The sequence below is a fragment of the Rattus norvegicus genome, chromosome 9 (assembly GCF_036323735.1).
Source record: "Rattus norvegicus strain BN/NHsdMcwi chromosome 9, GRCr8, whole genome shotgun sequence".
Lineage (NCBI taxonomy): Eukaryota > Metazoa > Chordata > Mammalia > Rodentia > Muridae > Rattus > Rattus norvegicus.
In genome coordinates, this window is record NC_086027.1 from 76,079,584 (window position 1) to 76,095,965 (window position 16,382).

Below are 16,382 nucleotides of genomic sequence, written 5' to 3' on the forward strand. Positions count from 1 at the left end.
ACATCACCGGTATTTCCCAAAGTCTTTACAATGATTGGGCCCCAGAGAAGGCTACATGGGCCAGCGTCAAACGTTCTGTGACGTCATAGCATAGAAATCCCTGGCCTACACTTTCTTGTTTTCTTGAGTACAAAGTCAAAACATGAACATACTTTGGAGGTCACTCTCCTTTATTTAGTCTTTTAAACTTATTAAACACCATCTGAAAAGCTTTTAAATTTCTTAAGGAAGTTGTTGGGTAGTGAAACGTCATTAGTTAATAAATAGGTTTGATACATGGGTACAGAATTTGATGGTTTCACCAATGCCAGACCATACTAATTTATAAATATAACGTAAAAATTAGCTAATACCATTTGGTCACTCCCAAATACAGAACCATTTGTTCTATACCATATGCATAGTCAGAACTTGTTAAAAAAACATATACTTAGGAAGACTTGTAATGGAATCTTCATGAATACCATACTTTATAAGAAATTTAATTAGAACAAAATTATTCATGAATCTGGCTCTTTGCTCATCTATGCCCAGGACGTGGGGCTGTTCAAAATTAACCTGCGATTTTTATCTCCTACACTAGCTTATGTTTAACCAAAACCAGGGGCCTTTGGTGCTGTAAGGCTTAATCGATTGCTACAGTCATGATGTTCACACATCCCGAAGTGTTAAGCATCCATAAATACAAAGAAATACACCAACTATTCTAAAGATAAACAAATTGTGCTGTAAGTAGAAATGTACGGACCCATATTTTGAAAGCATAGCTCCAAAAACAAAAAGATAAGATTTCACTTACTGTATGATTTACATAATAAATATCTGAAAAAAAATCTGTCCTGAGGCTTCCTATTTTCCATAGTTTAGTTCAGATATACGTTTTAAAAGGCTGAGTACCGAAGTGAACTAATAGCTATGAGACATCAGTTAGTCCAGAAATCAAATAAATTATATAGCTCGAGGCTGTGGTGAAAATGAAAACAGCACACCAAGCCTCTATTTTCTCTGATATGCTTATAGTTCACTTAGATAAATGACTCTACCTCGGTATAACAGATTCCGGAGTAAATCATTTTTATTCCTCCTATTGGCTTAAGGGGATTCTTACCTTTATAATGCTTTATATCCAAACCTCTGTGACTTGTGTTGCTCAGTCAGCTTAAAGAGTTACACACACACAGCATTTTATTTGCAAATACTAACACGTCTGGTTAAAAGTGTCATCACTCTGCCCATTTCACAGATGTGTAAATACCAAAATTAACAAGGCCATTCTTGTTTACATACGGAGACGTTTATCAGGAAATGTTGTTAGAACTTTAAGCAGACCTCCAATATCAGCTATTTTTTCTTTTTTTATTATCTCTTTTATTCTGTAGCCTATAATACAATTATACAAATTTCTTCCTCCCTTTTCACACCCCAGATAGATATTTTAAAATTTCTTTTTTAATTTATTCTCTCAGATTATATCCCTACCGCATCTGCCCCTGACTCCTTTTCTTCCAGTCCCAGCCGCCCCCAATTCTTTCCTCCTCCTTTGTTTCCCTTCAGAAAAGGGCCGGCCTCCCCGGCACTGCAACCAAACATGGCACATCAAACTGGAGTAAAGACTAGGCACCTCCTCTCAGTTTAAGGTTGTGGAAACTTGTAGGAGGAAAAGGATCCCCAAAGCAGCCATAAGCAACAGGGATAGTCCCTGCTCCCATCGTTAGTGTCCTGCAGGAAGTCAGGGCTACACAAACTTAACATATATGCAGATGGCCTAAATCAGACCCATGCTGGCTCCCTGACTGTAGATTCAGTCTTTATGAGCCTCTATGAGCCAAATTTAGTCGATTCTGTGGGTTTTCTTGTGGTGTCCTTGACCCATCTGGCTCCTACAATTCTTCCATCCCCTCTTCCATAACATTCCATGAAAGTTTCACCTAATGTTTGGCTGTAGGCCTCTGCACCAGACTCTGCTGAATCTATTTTCTCGCTGAGATTTCCTTGTTTGTGCTAGAGCCCCCATCTACCTGAATTTTATCTCAATGGCACCCCTTGTGCTTTCCTCTCTTATTTTCTTGCACTTTTAGAAGAGGCTCAGATCAAAGAGTCAACAAGGATTCCTTCTCGGTATGGGTGACAGAAAGTATACAAATAGAGTATTTCAGCACAATGCTGTTGAGATATTTCCCTCCCCCTTCAATGAAGTCATTGTTGTGTGGCTGTAACAAGAGGTGCTGCTTTTTAGTTTTTACCCTGTCCGGTGTGCTTCTGTATTCAAAAGTCCAAGTCTATTTCCAAATACAAGCAAAGACTCATTTCACTTGTTTCCTGTGTCTTGAAATAAAGGGTTAAAAACACCACAAACCCACAAAATACCTGATTCAAAGCAAAGGACCAATATCCTCAAAGTCAGTGGAATGACACTGGGATGTAGAACCTTAAACGGGCATCAATGGACGGTTATAAACAGCATCATAATGAATGCAAAGAAATGCCCAGCAGTGATAAACAAGAAACTGATTTGAAATTTTACAGGCTAATTATAAATTCTGTTTCAATTTTGAATACACTTTCTAGGACTAAACTCTCTCAGTTAGCTTAGTCTAACCCCAGGGACACTTTTGAAGAGCTTCTTGAGGGGAAATTTAGCTGTGTGACTTCCATTATTACTTGTCACATTGTTCTAATTCTGGAACGTTCTTTGAAGCATTGACTCTTTTAAATGTGATCTCAAATCGAGAAGTCTTAAAATGTAGAGAATTCTGGTCATTTGTAGCCCTCTGAAGCTATCCAGTCACCGCATGCAAAAATGAAAATAAACCTGTACATGTAGTTTCAATGTGAATTTAAATTTTCAAACCAAATTAAAATCCTTGAAGAGTGGTTTGGGCAATGATCTTTGTATATTCATACTTTAGAAAATGTCATTAAAAGATTAAAACACTTTACAATACAGTGGAACCACAATGCCGAGATCCATATAGGCAAGCCACAAAGAATGTCAAAAATTTATTGGATTTATAATGAAATATATAGGTAAATCACAAAATTATGTTTTCATAAAAATTACTTTTAATTGGTGAAGGAATTCCAAGTTTCATAATATGAGAAGACACATTATTGAACTTAGTTTAGAATGTTCATCCTAAAGGCAACGTAAGAATGGGCATCATATGGATATTGAAGTTTAATAGAGATTAATTACATAAAGCAGAGGATTAAAATGGTTTAAAGTTTTAAATATTTGTGTGGTAAAACATCTATAGCCTCACAGACATTCCTGTAATAGTTTGTTGTTAAAACTAGCATTTAATATTATTAGTCCATAGGGAATTTTGTATTTCTTCTTTATAAAGTCTTTAGATTTCTATCAAGTAACACTCGAATGCAGGTTTACTTTTGTGTATGTCTACCTATGTGCATTCATGTGGCCAGAGATCAACAACTAGTGTCTCTCTCTACTGCTTTCCACCGTGTTGTTTGAGACAAGTCTTTCACTCAGCCTGGAACCTCCTGCCTGGCCAGTGAGCCTCCAGGACTTATCTGTCTGCACACTCGTGTGATGGAGTTTCGGATGTATACTGTCATACTCTAGGCTTCTGAGGAGCTGAACTCCAGCCTTCATGCTTGCACAGCCTGTGTGTTACCTGCTGAGCCATCTCCCCAGAACCCTGAGTGCACCCTTACAGAACTTATTCACAACCTCATTGGCTCCCAGATTCATAGTATCTATAATGGTTAGACTAAACGAGGTTAAATTAGCTTAAATAAATTTTCCTTGAGATCCATATTGGCCAAAATTCTTGATCTTTTTTTCCAGGTTCTGTGCATACAATAATTTGGGTAGGTGAATACAAATGTGGCCTTGAAAAGGGAGAGATAATATTAATTACAGATATAATTTGAACATTGGTTTAAGGTCAATCATGAAAATTTCCTCTCTTTGTGTGTGCATATAAACTTTGTTTCAACGCATGCTCAGTTACATGCTGTACTTCTGTTTAGTGATACAAATAAAATAGATACCTACGTTTCCTCTATTATTTCCTTTTCTTCTTTTTGTCTTATGTGATATGTTTTCTATATAGTCCATTCTGGAATTGAACTCGTTGTCACTCTGCACCTGTCTCTCAGAGTCTATGAGTTCATGTGTGCATCACCACATCCAGCTGCATGCCGATTGTGTCCAATTGTGTGTCTACTCTTAAATACAGGCCAGCTTGAGACTAATATTAGCCTGGATGGGTGATCTGGTTAAAATGCCTCTTGTCAGTTAGGTTTGTTTGGAAAGTCATTGGGATAATACCAGGGAGGCTGCTGTTGACTTAGAATTGCTTCCATGAATAAAAGTTTCCAGAAGTAGCATTGTAAGAGATCTATTGGGAGACAAGTTTGACAAAATTGTAGTCAAGCCAATTGGAAGCTGTGATCTGTCAGTTTCCCTTGCTGAGCTTACTTCTTGGTTCTCAGTCTCCAGATGTAAAAATCTTTAGGAAGAAGATTGGGACACAAAGAAGAGTGGGACACAATCCCCTCACCTTGTTTCTCACAGTAGGGCAACAAGTCCTTACTGGAAGAAAGGCAGAGTGACAAAATATCTGACCTCCCTTGGTATCTATGGTCCTAGCTTTCTTCAGAACTTGAAAATTCAGGGTGTGAAATCAGTGTGACTAATTGTCAACACCCGTTGCATTCTCAGATTATAGGATGAAGTCAATGACTGACCATTTTTCACTCTGACAAGTGACGATTCATAGGAATTTGAACTAAATTTTCTTATACTTAGATAAGACTTCATTATATAATTACTTCTTTTTTATTTATTTTTTTAATGTCTCTCTTTTTTTCCATCTTTATTAAATTGGGTATTTCTTATTTACATTTCAAATGTTATTCCCTTTCCCGGTTTCCGTTTCCAGGCCAACATCCCCATAGCCCCTCCCCCTCCCCTTCTTTTTGGGTGTTGCCCTCCCCAACCTCCCACATTACCACCCTCCTCCCAAGAAATCTGTTCACTGGGGGTCCAGCCTTGGCAGGACCAAGGGCTTCCCCTTCCACTTGTGCTCTTACTAGGATATTCATTGCTACCTATGAGGTCAGAGTCCAGGGTCAGTCCATGTAGAGTCTTTGGGTAGTGGCTTAGTCCCTGGAAGCTCTGGTTGGTTGGCATTGTTGTTCATATGGGGTCTCAAGCCCCTTCAAGGTCTTCCAGTCCTTTCTAAGATTACTTCAACGGGGGTCCCGTTCTCAGTTCAGTGGTTTGCTGCTGGCATTCGCCTCTGTATTTGCCATATTCTGGCTGTGTCTCTCAGGAGAGATCTACATACGGTTCCTGTTGGCCTGCACTTCTTTGGTTCATCCATCTTATCTAGTTTGGTGGCTGTATATGTATGGGCCACATGTGGGGCAGGTTCTGAATGTGTGTTCCTTCAGCCTCTTTTCTAAACTTTGCCTCCCTATTCCCTCCCAAGGGTATTCTTGTCCCCCTTTTAAAGAAGGAATGAAGCATCTGCAGTTTGATCATCCTTCTTGAGTTTCATATGTTCTGTGCATCTAGGGTAATTCGAGCATTTGGGCTAATATCCACTTATCAATGAGTGCATACCATGTGTGTTTTTCTGTGATTTGGTTACCTCACTCAGGATGATATTTTCCAGTTCCATCCATTTGTCTATGAATTTCATAAAGTCATTGTTTTTGATAGCTGAGTAATATTCCATTGTGTAGATGTACCACATTTTCTATTTCCATTCCTCTGTTGAAGGACATCTGGGTTCTTTCCAGTTTCTGGCTATTATAAATAAGGCTGCTATGAATAATGGAGCATGTGCCTTTGTTATATGTTGGGGCATCTTTTGGGTATATGGCCAAGAGAGGTATAGCTGGGTCCTTAGGTAGTTCATTGTCCAATTTTCTGAGGAACCACTAGACTGATTTCCAGAATGGTTGTACCAGTCTGCAATCCCACCAACAATGGAGGAGTGTTCCTCTTTCTCCATATCCTCGTCACCTGAGTTTTTGATCTTAGCCATTCTGACTGGTGTGAGGGGGAATCTCAAGGTTGTTTTGATTTGCATTTCTCTTATGACTAAAGATGTTGAACATTTCTTTAGGTGCTTCTCAGCCATTCAACATTCCTCAGCTGTGAATTCTTTATTTGACTCTGAGCCCCATTTTTTAATAGGGTTATTTGTCTCCCTGCAGTCTAACTTTGTGAGTTCTTTGTATATTTTGGATATAAGCCCTCTATCAGTTGTAGGATTGGTAAAGATCTTTTCCCAATCTGTTGGTTGCCATTTTGTCCTAACAACAGTGTCCTTTGCCTTACAGAAGCTTTGTAGTTTTATGAGATCCCATTTATCGATTCTTGATCTTAGAGCATAAGGCATTGGTGTTTTGGTCAGGAAATTTTCTCCAGTGCTCATGTGTTCGAGATTCTTCCCCATTTTTTCTTCTACTAGTTTGAGTATATCTGGTTTGATGTGGAGGTCCTTGATCCACTTGGACTTTAGCTTTGTACAGGGTGATAAGAATGGATCGATCTGCATTCTTCTACATGCTGACCTCCAGTTGAACCAGCACCATTTGCTGAAAATGTTATCTTTTTTCCATTGGATGGTTTTGGCTCCTTTGTCAAAAATTAAGTGACCGTAGGTGTGTGGGTTCATTTCTGGGTCTTCAATTCTATTCCACTGGTCTATCTGTCTGTTTCTGTACCAATACCATACAGTTTTTAATCACTATTGCTCTGTAATACTGCTTGAGTTCAGGGATAGTGATTCCCCTGGAAGTCCTTTTATTGTTTTGGATAGTTTCAGCTATCCTGGGTTTTTTGTTATTCCAGATGAATTTGCAAATTGTCCTGTCTAACTCTATGAAGAGTTGGGTTGGAATTTTGATGGGGATTGCATTGAATCTGTAGATCACTTTTGGTAAAATGGCCATTTTTACTACATTAATCCTGCCAATCCATGAGCATGGGAGATCTTTCCATCTTACTTCTAATCTCTTCTTTAAAACTGTAAAGCAGAAAGGAGAAGGATATAATAAGTAAGACAGACTGGGATAAGAAAAAACAAAAAACCTGACAACCACCAGAAAAGACTGTTGCTTCAATTACTCCTGTGACGATCTCTGTTTTCCGTAGGCTCTGTCAACTGAAGTGTAAAACAGAGATTTTAATGCCACCAACCTCATTGTTTTTCTCTGAGGATTAGATGAGGAAATCCACCAGCTATAGAAATGTCCCTTGCACATTCGTGTTAACCACCACTGTAGAGAGGCTGTCTCAGGAGCCATCAAGATGGAGTTCTGAGTGACACAAAATTCTCTCAGGCATAGTCATTCCAACAGGACTTCATGACTATTTGAATTTTTGTACCTTGACCTGAACAGAAGACACTTCTTTTTCTCTAGCCAATTTGTTTGTGCGACTGCACATAGTCTTTGGTTAAGACAGACAATTACATTCAGTAGGTTTATATTCTTCTAGTTTCTCATTCAGTCTGTGTCAAAGGTAGGCATCTAATAACAGTGATAGTTCAGTTACCTTTAAAAGACAATCTTAGTAAATGGTGATCCTTCCCTTTCACAAGTGTTTAAGAGGCATCTCGCTAAATGGAGTCACATTAGAGAAAATTTCAAGTTTATGTTTCTTTCAGTAAATATTTTAAAAACTTAATTATGGCAATATTTATCAGTGGCAAGGATGTATCAGCATTCTCCATAAACCTTGACAACAATAAAGATAGAGCAACATATATTCAATTTTAAATGGAATGAGAAAAATGAACCAATTATTTGGTATTTAGAAATTTGGTATTGAAACACAATATTTCAAGTAGGAGACCTTTTTAGTGAATTAAGACAAAGAATCGTTCTCTATAGTATCTTGTTCAACCTCATTAGCCTATTTCTTGTGTCCTGGCTACTGCCAACCCTCCCATTACATATGAATGTTTAATAATTAGATGCTGGCAAGCATTTCACATAAAAAGTAAATAAAAGAGTTTGGGTTATGTATACCGAATCTAATTTTATTCCTTTTTGCTAATGATGGAGGATTTGATTCCTAGGTGGCATAGGTAGTTATTAATATTTCCAGTGGACTCAAGTCACAGAAAAATATGAAAATAAGATTGAGAAGTCTTCTAGAACTTTCTGACAGCTTTACCTACACCACAGAATGGTGTGTGAAGCTGGTGCTGCTTGCAGCCAAGAGTTATCACCAGTCTCATTCGATTCTCCTCTCCCTTCCTTCCTTTAGTATTGGCCTAAGTAGCATGTGTGTCCTCATTCAGGTAAGGTAAAGATGGATAAGATGACCAGAATCCAGTGGGCATCAAAACCACTTCACAATCTCATCTGGTAGTGTTCAAACATTGTAACATGAAACTCCAGTTTCTATGCATCCCTAAGGTTGACTGACTGCAACTTTATGTGATCACAGCCAGCTCTTTCTGAAGGGTTACAGTGTTGGGTTAGGCTTGAGGTTTTCTGTTAAGGTCACTAGGAGGTAGAGAGCATACATTAAACAGTCATAACTTATAACACACACGCACACACACACACACACACACACACACACACGTACATATGCATATCACCATCATCAACACACACTGAGAGAATGCTAGGAACCGGATCACAAGGCAATCAGCATTAATTCTGACTTGTCCAATCATTGAAGGCCTAGCCTGTACACTAGGAAAGAAAACCAGGATGTAAGTGGGACACAAGCAAGGTATTTACTCGTAAAGAGTAAGAACTGATGTATTGCATGTAGAAAATGTCCTAAGAAAAGGAACCTACATGCAAACTGATTAATATGAAGACTAGTGTTCTTCATTAAGAAAGCCCCAACTGTACTGCTGAGGATAGGAAGAAGCAGGGAGACATCGACGGTAGCTTTTCTGATGGGACACAATAGCAAATGGAAAGTCTTTTCTCTTGGGTAGCAGCATGATTTTATGTAATGTAGAGTTAAATAAAGAAGCAAATGGGTGACTATTCATTTGCTTTTCATCATCATTATTAATTTTTGTATATTAGGGGCTAAGATGGAGCTGTTTCTAATTGGTGTACTATTTAAATAACTTTATTATTGAGCCTATAGGACCAGATGCTAATCAAAAGTGGCTCCTTCTGGAATGCTATGAGAAGATGATGAAGGCAGAGACTTGCAACTCTAAGAAGTTTAATATCTTTGAGTTTGAAATACTAGCAACAATAACCACTTCTGGAGAACTTATAGCATTAGATATTTATTTCCCTTTGAAAGACTTCAGTCAAAAATTGGACAAATTAAGAATGTGAAATGCTCAAAATGAAGACTATCATATGAAAAAATATAATATTTTCAGTAATAAAATAGATGATCTGGGGACACACGAGGGAGTAAAACAGATGTTACACTTTGCTCAAATGAAGCTTGCTTCCTAGCGGGATAAGATAAGATAGCAAAGGAGTTACTTCATGCATGGGCTTTTGGAAAGTGAGAGAAAGTATGACAAAAGTCCTGGCCAAGGTCCTGGAGGTTTGAGAGGAAAGCTGTAGTCTTAAAAACAGGGACCAGGGGAGACCTACAGGAAATGTCACATTCAAGCACAGCACTTGAAGGACTCTTCATATTTGGAACTTAAAACACAAAATTTGCTAAACATTCTTTGTTGAAGTTGGCTTTAATCTTAAGCATGGGGAGGAATACATGAATTCTTTTATGAAAAGAATCTGCCAAAGAAAAGGATGCTATTTTTTCATTATCTTATTTATTCATTTAATTCATTTACTTTATATCCCTATCATAGCTCTCCCTTCTTCCAATTCCACCCTTGCAAATCCCTGTCCCCATTTCTCCCTCCCCTTCTCTTCAGAGAAAGGGACACTTCCCTTGGGTACCACCCTGCCCTGGGACATCAAGTCACAGCAGGACTAGAAAAGAATGCTATTTTAGGCAACTTTATATTCCCAGGCATTTCAGTCACACTTTCACCTTACGTTTCTCAAGGTTTTCTTCGTTTTACAATTTAGGAAACTATCTAGTTCTTTTACTGCACGGATAGTCTAGGGACACTCAGTATGCTTCTCCAGAGGCACAAGTGCTTAGCATGTGGGAGAGGCTCAGTGATGTTTGCGACAAGACTGTTTTAATTGTCCTATCAGCATATACTTTTTTTATTAAGCACAAAGGGACCATATCATTAAAAAGGTCCTTGATTTCTCTTAACCTTTCATGACATTCTGCAAGTATACACGCTTCTTTTAATTAAGACTTTCTCCATATTTTCAGCTTTTAAGGGACTAACCTGCCCCGGCAGTGGGCATTTAAATTATAAGTTAATAATAGAAATCTAATTCCTAGGTTATCCTAGGTTTGACAGAATGGAGGCTCCAAAAATATCTTATGATGGTGAAAGGTGAATTCTTATGGAGTCTCTAGAAGGAAACAGCATTCGGGGGAGACTGTTATCCAGGAGAGAGGACTCTAAATAATAGCTCCTTGCTCAGAGTTCCTCATCAATTCATAGAGAAGTCAATTGGCACTCATCATTTTAGTCATCGGAGGCTAGTATAGTTAAGAGGAATATAAAGTGTACTACAGGCAATAAACAGAAGTCTTGTAACAATGTAATGAGTAGTGGGAACGAGAATTGGAAGATCTATAAAAACTGCCAAAAAACACAAAAAAATATAATTAAGGGAGCAAAAGACATATTGAACACATTCTCTGGGACTATTTCAGACAGCAGTAAATGTCTCTTCAAATGTATCTCAGAAAAAGGAAAGCAGCGTAGGAAACTAGTTTCATGAAGAGAACAGAGAGAGAGAAAAAATTACCGAATGGAATTGTAGGAAAAGGTAATAAGAGATGAATTTGCTGATGTGAATTCTTACTTTTCTTTAAAATAGTGTCATCTAACCCAGAGATCAGACAATAATCAGAAAGCTCTAGTTGGGAGTAGGTCAGAGGAGGGAAGAGGAAAACGTAAACAAAGGTGACATTTTAGGCAGACAAGCTCAGGGTAAGTCTGATAAATTGGAATACAGATAATAGTTGGATTTGGAGTTCACAGCCAAGCTTGCCTAAGTACAATTATTTTAAGTTACATATTATTTAAGACCATACTCTCTTTCTTCCATTTTCTGGAGGCATGTCAGTTACACACGATTTCCTCACCATCAGAAAATAACATTTCTAGCAGAAAATTTTTTGTGACAGTAAATTTTCATTACTCGGACCAAAGGATTTCATCTAGTGAAACACGTCCCAGTTATCTGGGGAGTTTTGCCAATAAACACACCCCTGTTGAGACCCATCTCTGTGGAATGTCTTTTTCCACTCTTTGGAAATACAATGAACGTTAGCCCTCAAACTTCCTAAAATCATTAACCTCTGTCTTGAATTGTAATTACACAAAAGTAACTGAAAAATCAAAATGAATTATGGGCTAACGATAAGGTGTTATTAGATGTGACAAGCAGAGCTGATTTTTCTAGGCACCGAGTGAGGTTAGATGTGTACTACGCCAGTCCCTGACAGGAATCTCATCACCACCGATATCAGACGATGCCAATCACTGGGGTTATTTTTGTGATGGAAAAAATTTCAAACTTTTCTTAACATAGTGTCCAGAAAAACAAAGTATAACTAATCAAAGGGACCATTGAGCTTGTGACTCCCACTCCCCTCTACACACATTTCCACATACCAACATCTTTCCAATGAGTAGAAGAGAACTTCTTTTGTCTTTCTCAAGAAATGAATGTGAAATCCATGTGTTATATTTTTAATTTAAAACAAAATGAATAAATTACCCATTCTAAAGGATGTGATTCAAACAGGAAATACTAAAATAGTCCTATGTATAAGTATACTGTATATACACAATCATACATAATTGAGATTTAGGAATGTAGTGTTTGACGAAAGGCAATCAAAATATCATTTTACATGTAAGAACAATCATTCTAATGGCAAGAGATTTGAGTACCTTGGGTGTAAAGGAAGCATCGTACTTCTGCAGACATTATTATTGAAAAGTAACAATCTTCTGCATTTTTAACACTTGAAAAGCTGAGAGTGCTACCAAGCTAGAGGCATATAGAAGCAAAGTTCATTAGACTCAATATTAAATGGTTTTAAATATATGTGTGTGTGTGTGTGTTTGTTAGTGGGACAGCAAGATACAGAGAGATTAGACACTATGACCCCAGCCCTAAAATGGTTAAGAGTCAGAAAGTAGAGAATTGGTGCATTTCTCCCTCTTATGACCTCATTTAACCTCACAGTAGCCTTTCTCCAACAACTTCAGTGTGTGGCCAAACTGGTTTCATATACAATCGTATCAACTTCTCTGACTTATAATTATTTGAGGCAAATTTCAGATATAGTATGCTATGATTTAGTATCTCAGTATGCATTTATTAAAAAGATACAGAAACTTAACTGCATAACCTAATACTGTCGTTAATCCTAACAGATTATATCTAGTATAATCAAGTACCAATTTGTCATTCTGATTTCCTCAGTAGCTATGGAGTATTTTATGACCACATATTACAATGAGCTACAGTGTCCCCTACAGATTTTGCCCCCTGAGCTGTGGTTTAACACATTTTTTCTTCTCCCTTGACCTCTATGGAAATTGAGATGTAAATTGTTTCAAGAATAGAATTATAGTACTTACGAGGAACGGCTGATCTTTGCTTGCCTCTTAGATAGGTCTCTCTAATTGTTCCTTCTTTTAGCCAAGAATTTTATAGAAGCTAGTTCAAAGATTAAGACAACAAAGTAATCGAATTTGGGATGCCCATAGCCAAAACCCAAGAACCAGACATGGATATAATTAACTCTAATAAAAGGCAAAATACAATACTGCTTTTAGAATATTCCACACTGCTTGCTGCTGTATTAGTATTAACAGAGTGATACAACTCCAGCTTTCCCATGTCTGTACCACCGTATGGAGAGGGCAGCCCCGGGGACAACTCCATCAAATACCAGAAGTCCGTGGAGCATAATTTAATAGGTAATCTTGAGGACTCCTTCTAGCTCTAAACCTCTGGGTGAACATGAGCGGTACAGTATAATTCCCGATGCCTTTGTGAGCTCACGAAGATCCCTTAAAGGTATACTGGAGCAACGCTAGGGAATGTTAAGAAGGGAAAGTTACCAACTGTAGCTTTGCAGCCACCTTGAACTATTTCTTGCCTGTAACCAACTCTACAAGTAGAGTTAGAATAGGCAACCCGTTGACATGCTTCCGTTACCCTTCGAAGCAAAGCAAGACAAAACACCTACCAGCGACAGTACCACCCACTTGCGGAAAAGTCACTGATAACACAGAACAACTCCACACCTGGGTGGGAAGGTTTCAGGAAATCTGCCGCGCGTTTATTTATGCTTGGGTATTTTTATTGTCAGATTTTTTTCGTTGTGTGTCTGGTGTTTCGTATTTTGCTCTTAAGACTCTTGTAACTGCTTCTCTAGGCACAGACAGCACACATTGTTCTGGAAGATGGAACTAAGATGAAGGGCTACTCCTTTGGCCATCCCTCCTCGGTTGCTGGCGAAGTGGTTTTTAATACTGGCTTAGGAGGGTGAGTATGCTCCTGCCCAAACACTTTATTATCCCTCTACGTGGAAGGATGCGTGGGTCACGGTAACAGGTTGAAATTAGCGCATCATTGAATTGTATATTGTAGTTATGTGGGGCTTTGTGCATAACCTACTGTAGCCAGCCTGCACGGCAGGTGTAGATGCGTGCTTCCTGTTCCTGAAAAAGAAATACAATATGGAAGCTTAGGTGGCCCTCCGACAAAACAAAACCAATCCTAGGAAGACATCAGTATGGGAAGTGTTGATCTGATGAAGGTGAGACTTGAAGCATGGGGAGGTGGAACATCACAATATAGGGCCATTCTGTCAGTGAAGTTAAGCCCCGTTTTTTGCACAGCAAGAGACACTTGAGCAGTTTGTATCATTTTGCCTTTGAACAAAAAATGAACTGGTAAGATAAAGGAGCTAAGTGGCACACATGTTTAATTTTCTTTTAAAAATTTGTCTTTATTATGTGTGTGTTTCTATGTCTGTGTGTGCGTGTGTGTGTGTATGTGTGTGTTTGTGTGTTTGTGTGTGTGTTTGTGTGTGTGTGTTTCTGTGTGTGTGTGTGTGTGACCCATGGCAACCAGAGGCAATGGATCCTTCTGGAGTTGGAGTTACAGGCAATTCTGAGTTGCTTAACATGGCTGCTGGGAACGGAACTTAGATTCTTGACCAGAGCAGTAAGTGCTCCTAACCTCTGAGCTGTCATGCCTAGCATTTTTAAAAGTCATCAATTTTGACACAATTTAGTATCTAAGTTTTACTAATGGGTAACAATGAGTATGAGAATTCATAGATAGTTCAGGTGGCTGTCTCTTACCCAGACCACAAACATTTGTTCATCTGGGGACTAGGCTGGATTTCTGGTTTCGGGATGTAACTGCTGACAATACTGAGATATTGCTTAATCTTTTGGAGTTTCAGTTTTCCTATTTAAAAAGTGAGGGGGCTATATTACAAAATAATTGACAGCTGGAGACTTAAACCACGTGCGTCTTAGGAAAAATATGACTTGATTATCTTAAAAGGTTTCCTTTAGAGGGTCAGTCGACTGCCCTTCCACGAGATAGTTGATGAACACTTTGGGGAAATTCACATTAGCCTTGAAAGGAGAAAGGAACATTGGGTTAACTGATACTGAGTATATTGATAAATCAAGCCTGTCGTGTTATTAATGTGCATCTTCTCTATAATCCTCACCTCTCTGGGTAAAATGAAGAATATTAGGTCGTTTAAAAAATCAGCCCCAGTGGTGAGGACATTAAATTACAGTGTATAAAATCTGCTTGCACAGTTTTGCTTTGCCTGGCAATTACTTAAGCTTCTCGACAGCACTAATTACTAGCTGTGTTAATATACCTGCCAGCAAACAACTGTTTAATATAGATCAGAATGATGGAGGGCACTCGAGTTTTCTTCCTGGTGATGGATTACAGGTGATAAATCTTGTCACATCACAAAAGTCAAACAGGACCCTGATGGATTAATTTGCTTCCAACACTGCAGCGCTGCGGCACATGCTACATTTATGGACCCACTAGAGAGTACCATAAGCTCGTGTTTAAGGGAAAGGTCAGGTCCTTTAAAGAAACAAAGAAGTCTAGGAAGATAAAATTAGCTTAAAGCCTCTTTTGATGTGGAAAGGCATTTGAACTGGGTCAGTCCACAGACCTTATGTTTTGTTGAGATATGTAGATTTCAACCATTGTCTGCTCACTCAATAAGGTGGTTGATAATTAAAAATTTTTTCATCTTCAAGAAACACATCTATATTGTGTAGAAGCCTTGGTTAAAAATTATCAGTTGTTGACAGGTGAGAGGCATCTGAGAAATAAGCTGGGAGAGGCTGTGAGCGCCATATCCCCCTGGGGATGGTGGAGCTGGAAGACAAAGTGTTCTGTTGACGAAGCTAGCTCTGGTAGGACTTAGTTTGGATGGGGTTGAGGAATTTATGTTGACTGCTATCTGCGCTGGATTGGATTGGTTTCAAGGTTGTCGATTCCATCCTGCTCAGCACCTAAATTCACTTTCAGTCGTAATCCACAAGAAAGATTTGGTTGAACTCTGTCTGCAGGAAGACAAAATGTAAGAGGTCAGGAAAGAAGAAATCAGTTAGAATGTCTTCAAGTGCATGGAGTTAAGTGTTGCTAGTTCCTAGAATTTGTGGTAAAATGTTCCCCTCCTGGCATTATGTGCCCCCCCTCCCATCTCTCCAACTTTAAAATTCTGCATTCCCTTCCAGTTCTATTTTTAGGACTCTAAAATATCCTTTTTGAATTTTAATTTTTAAGTCAGTAATGCTTCAGGTGAGCAACATTTTTCCACTTTGTAATAGCTGGCAATGTTGTATGCTTCATTTTGTATGCTCAAGCTAAATAACTTAAAACCAATATCCTTGAGTTATTCTTTTATGCGCATTAACTACTATCACACATAACAGTTTAATTATTTACTAAGTTCTAATATGAATATGTACTCACACTTTTATTAGTTGGCTATTCTTCAGGGTCATAACGTATATTGAAAAGTTATTTTCACCTTTTTGATGGCTGGTATGTTTGTGAAATGTTCAGCCGTCGACAGGAAGTATAAGATCTTGACTCAATGTCTATAGAGTAGGCTAGAGAAGTTTTTATGATATTTGCAATTATCAAATTGGTAGCAGCATACAAAAATTAAAATATTATTTGAGAAAATTAAGTTCTTTTTAATGAAACAATAACAACTTAAAAATTACCTTCGTATCAGAATGAGCTTTACTGTTCATATTAGTTATATTATGGATACA

The 16,382-nt window shown here is 38.2% G+C and overlaps 1 protein-coding gene across 2 annotated transcripts in view; it reads left to right on the plus strand.

The window, feature by feature from the left end:
* Positions 1-16,382, plus strand: part of Cps1 (carbamoyl-phosphate synthase 1) — a 122,877-nt gene that overhangs the window by 15,721 nt on the left and 90,774 nt on the right. For both annotated transcript variants that reach the window (NM_017072.2, XM_017596592.3), the window contains one exon: positions 13,481-13,590. In NM_017072.2, the coding sequence (NP_058768.1) occupies positions 13,481-13,590 (110 nt within the window). The remainder of the gene's footprint in view (positions 1-13,480; positions 13,591-16,382) is intronic.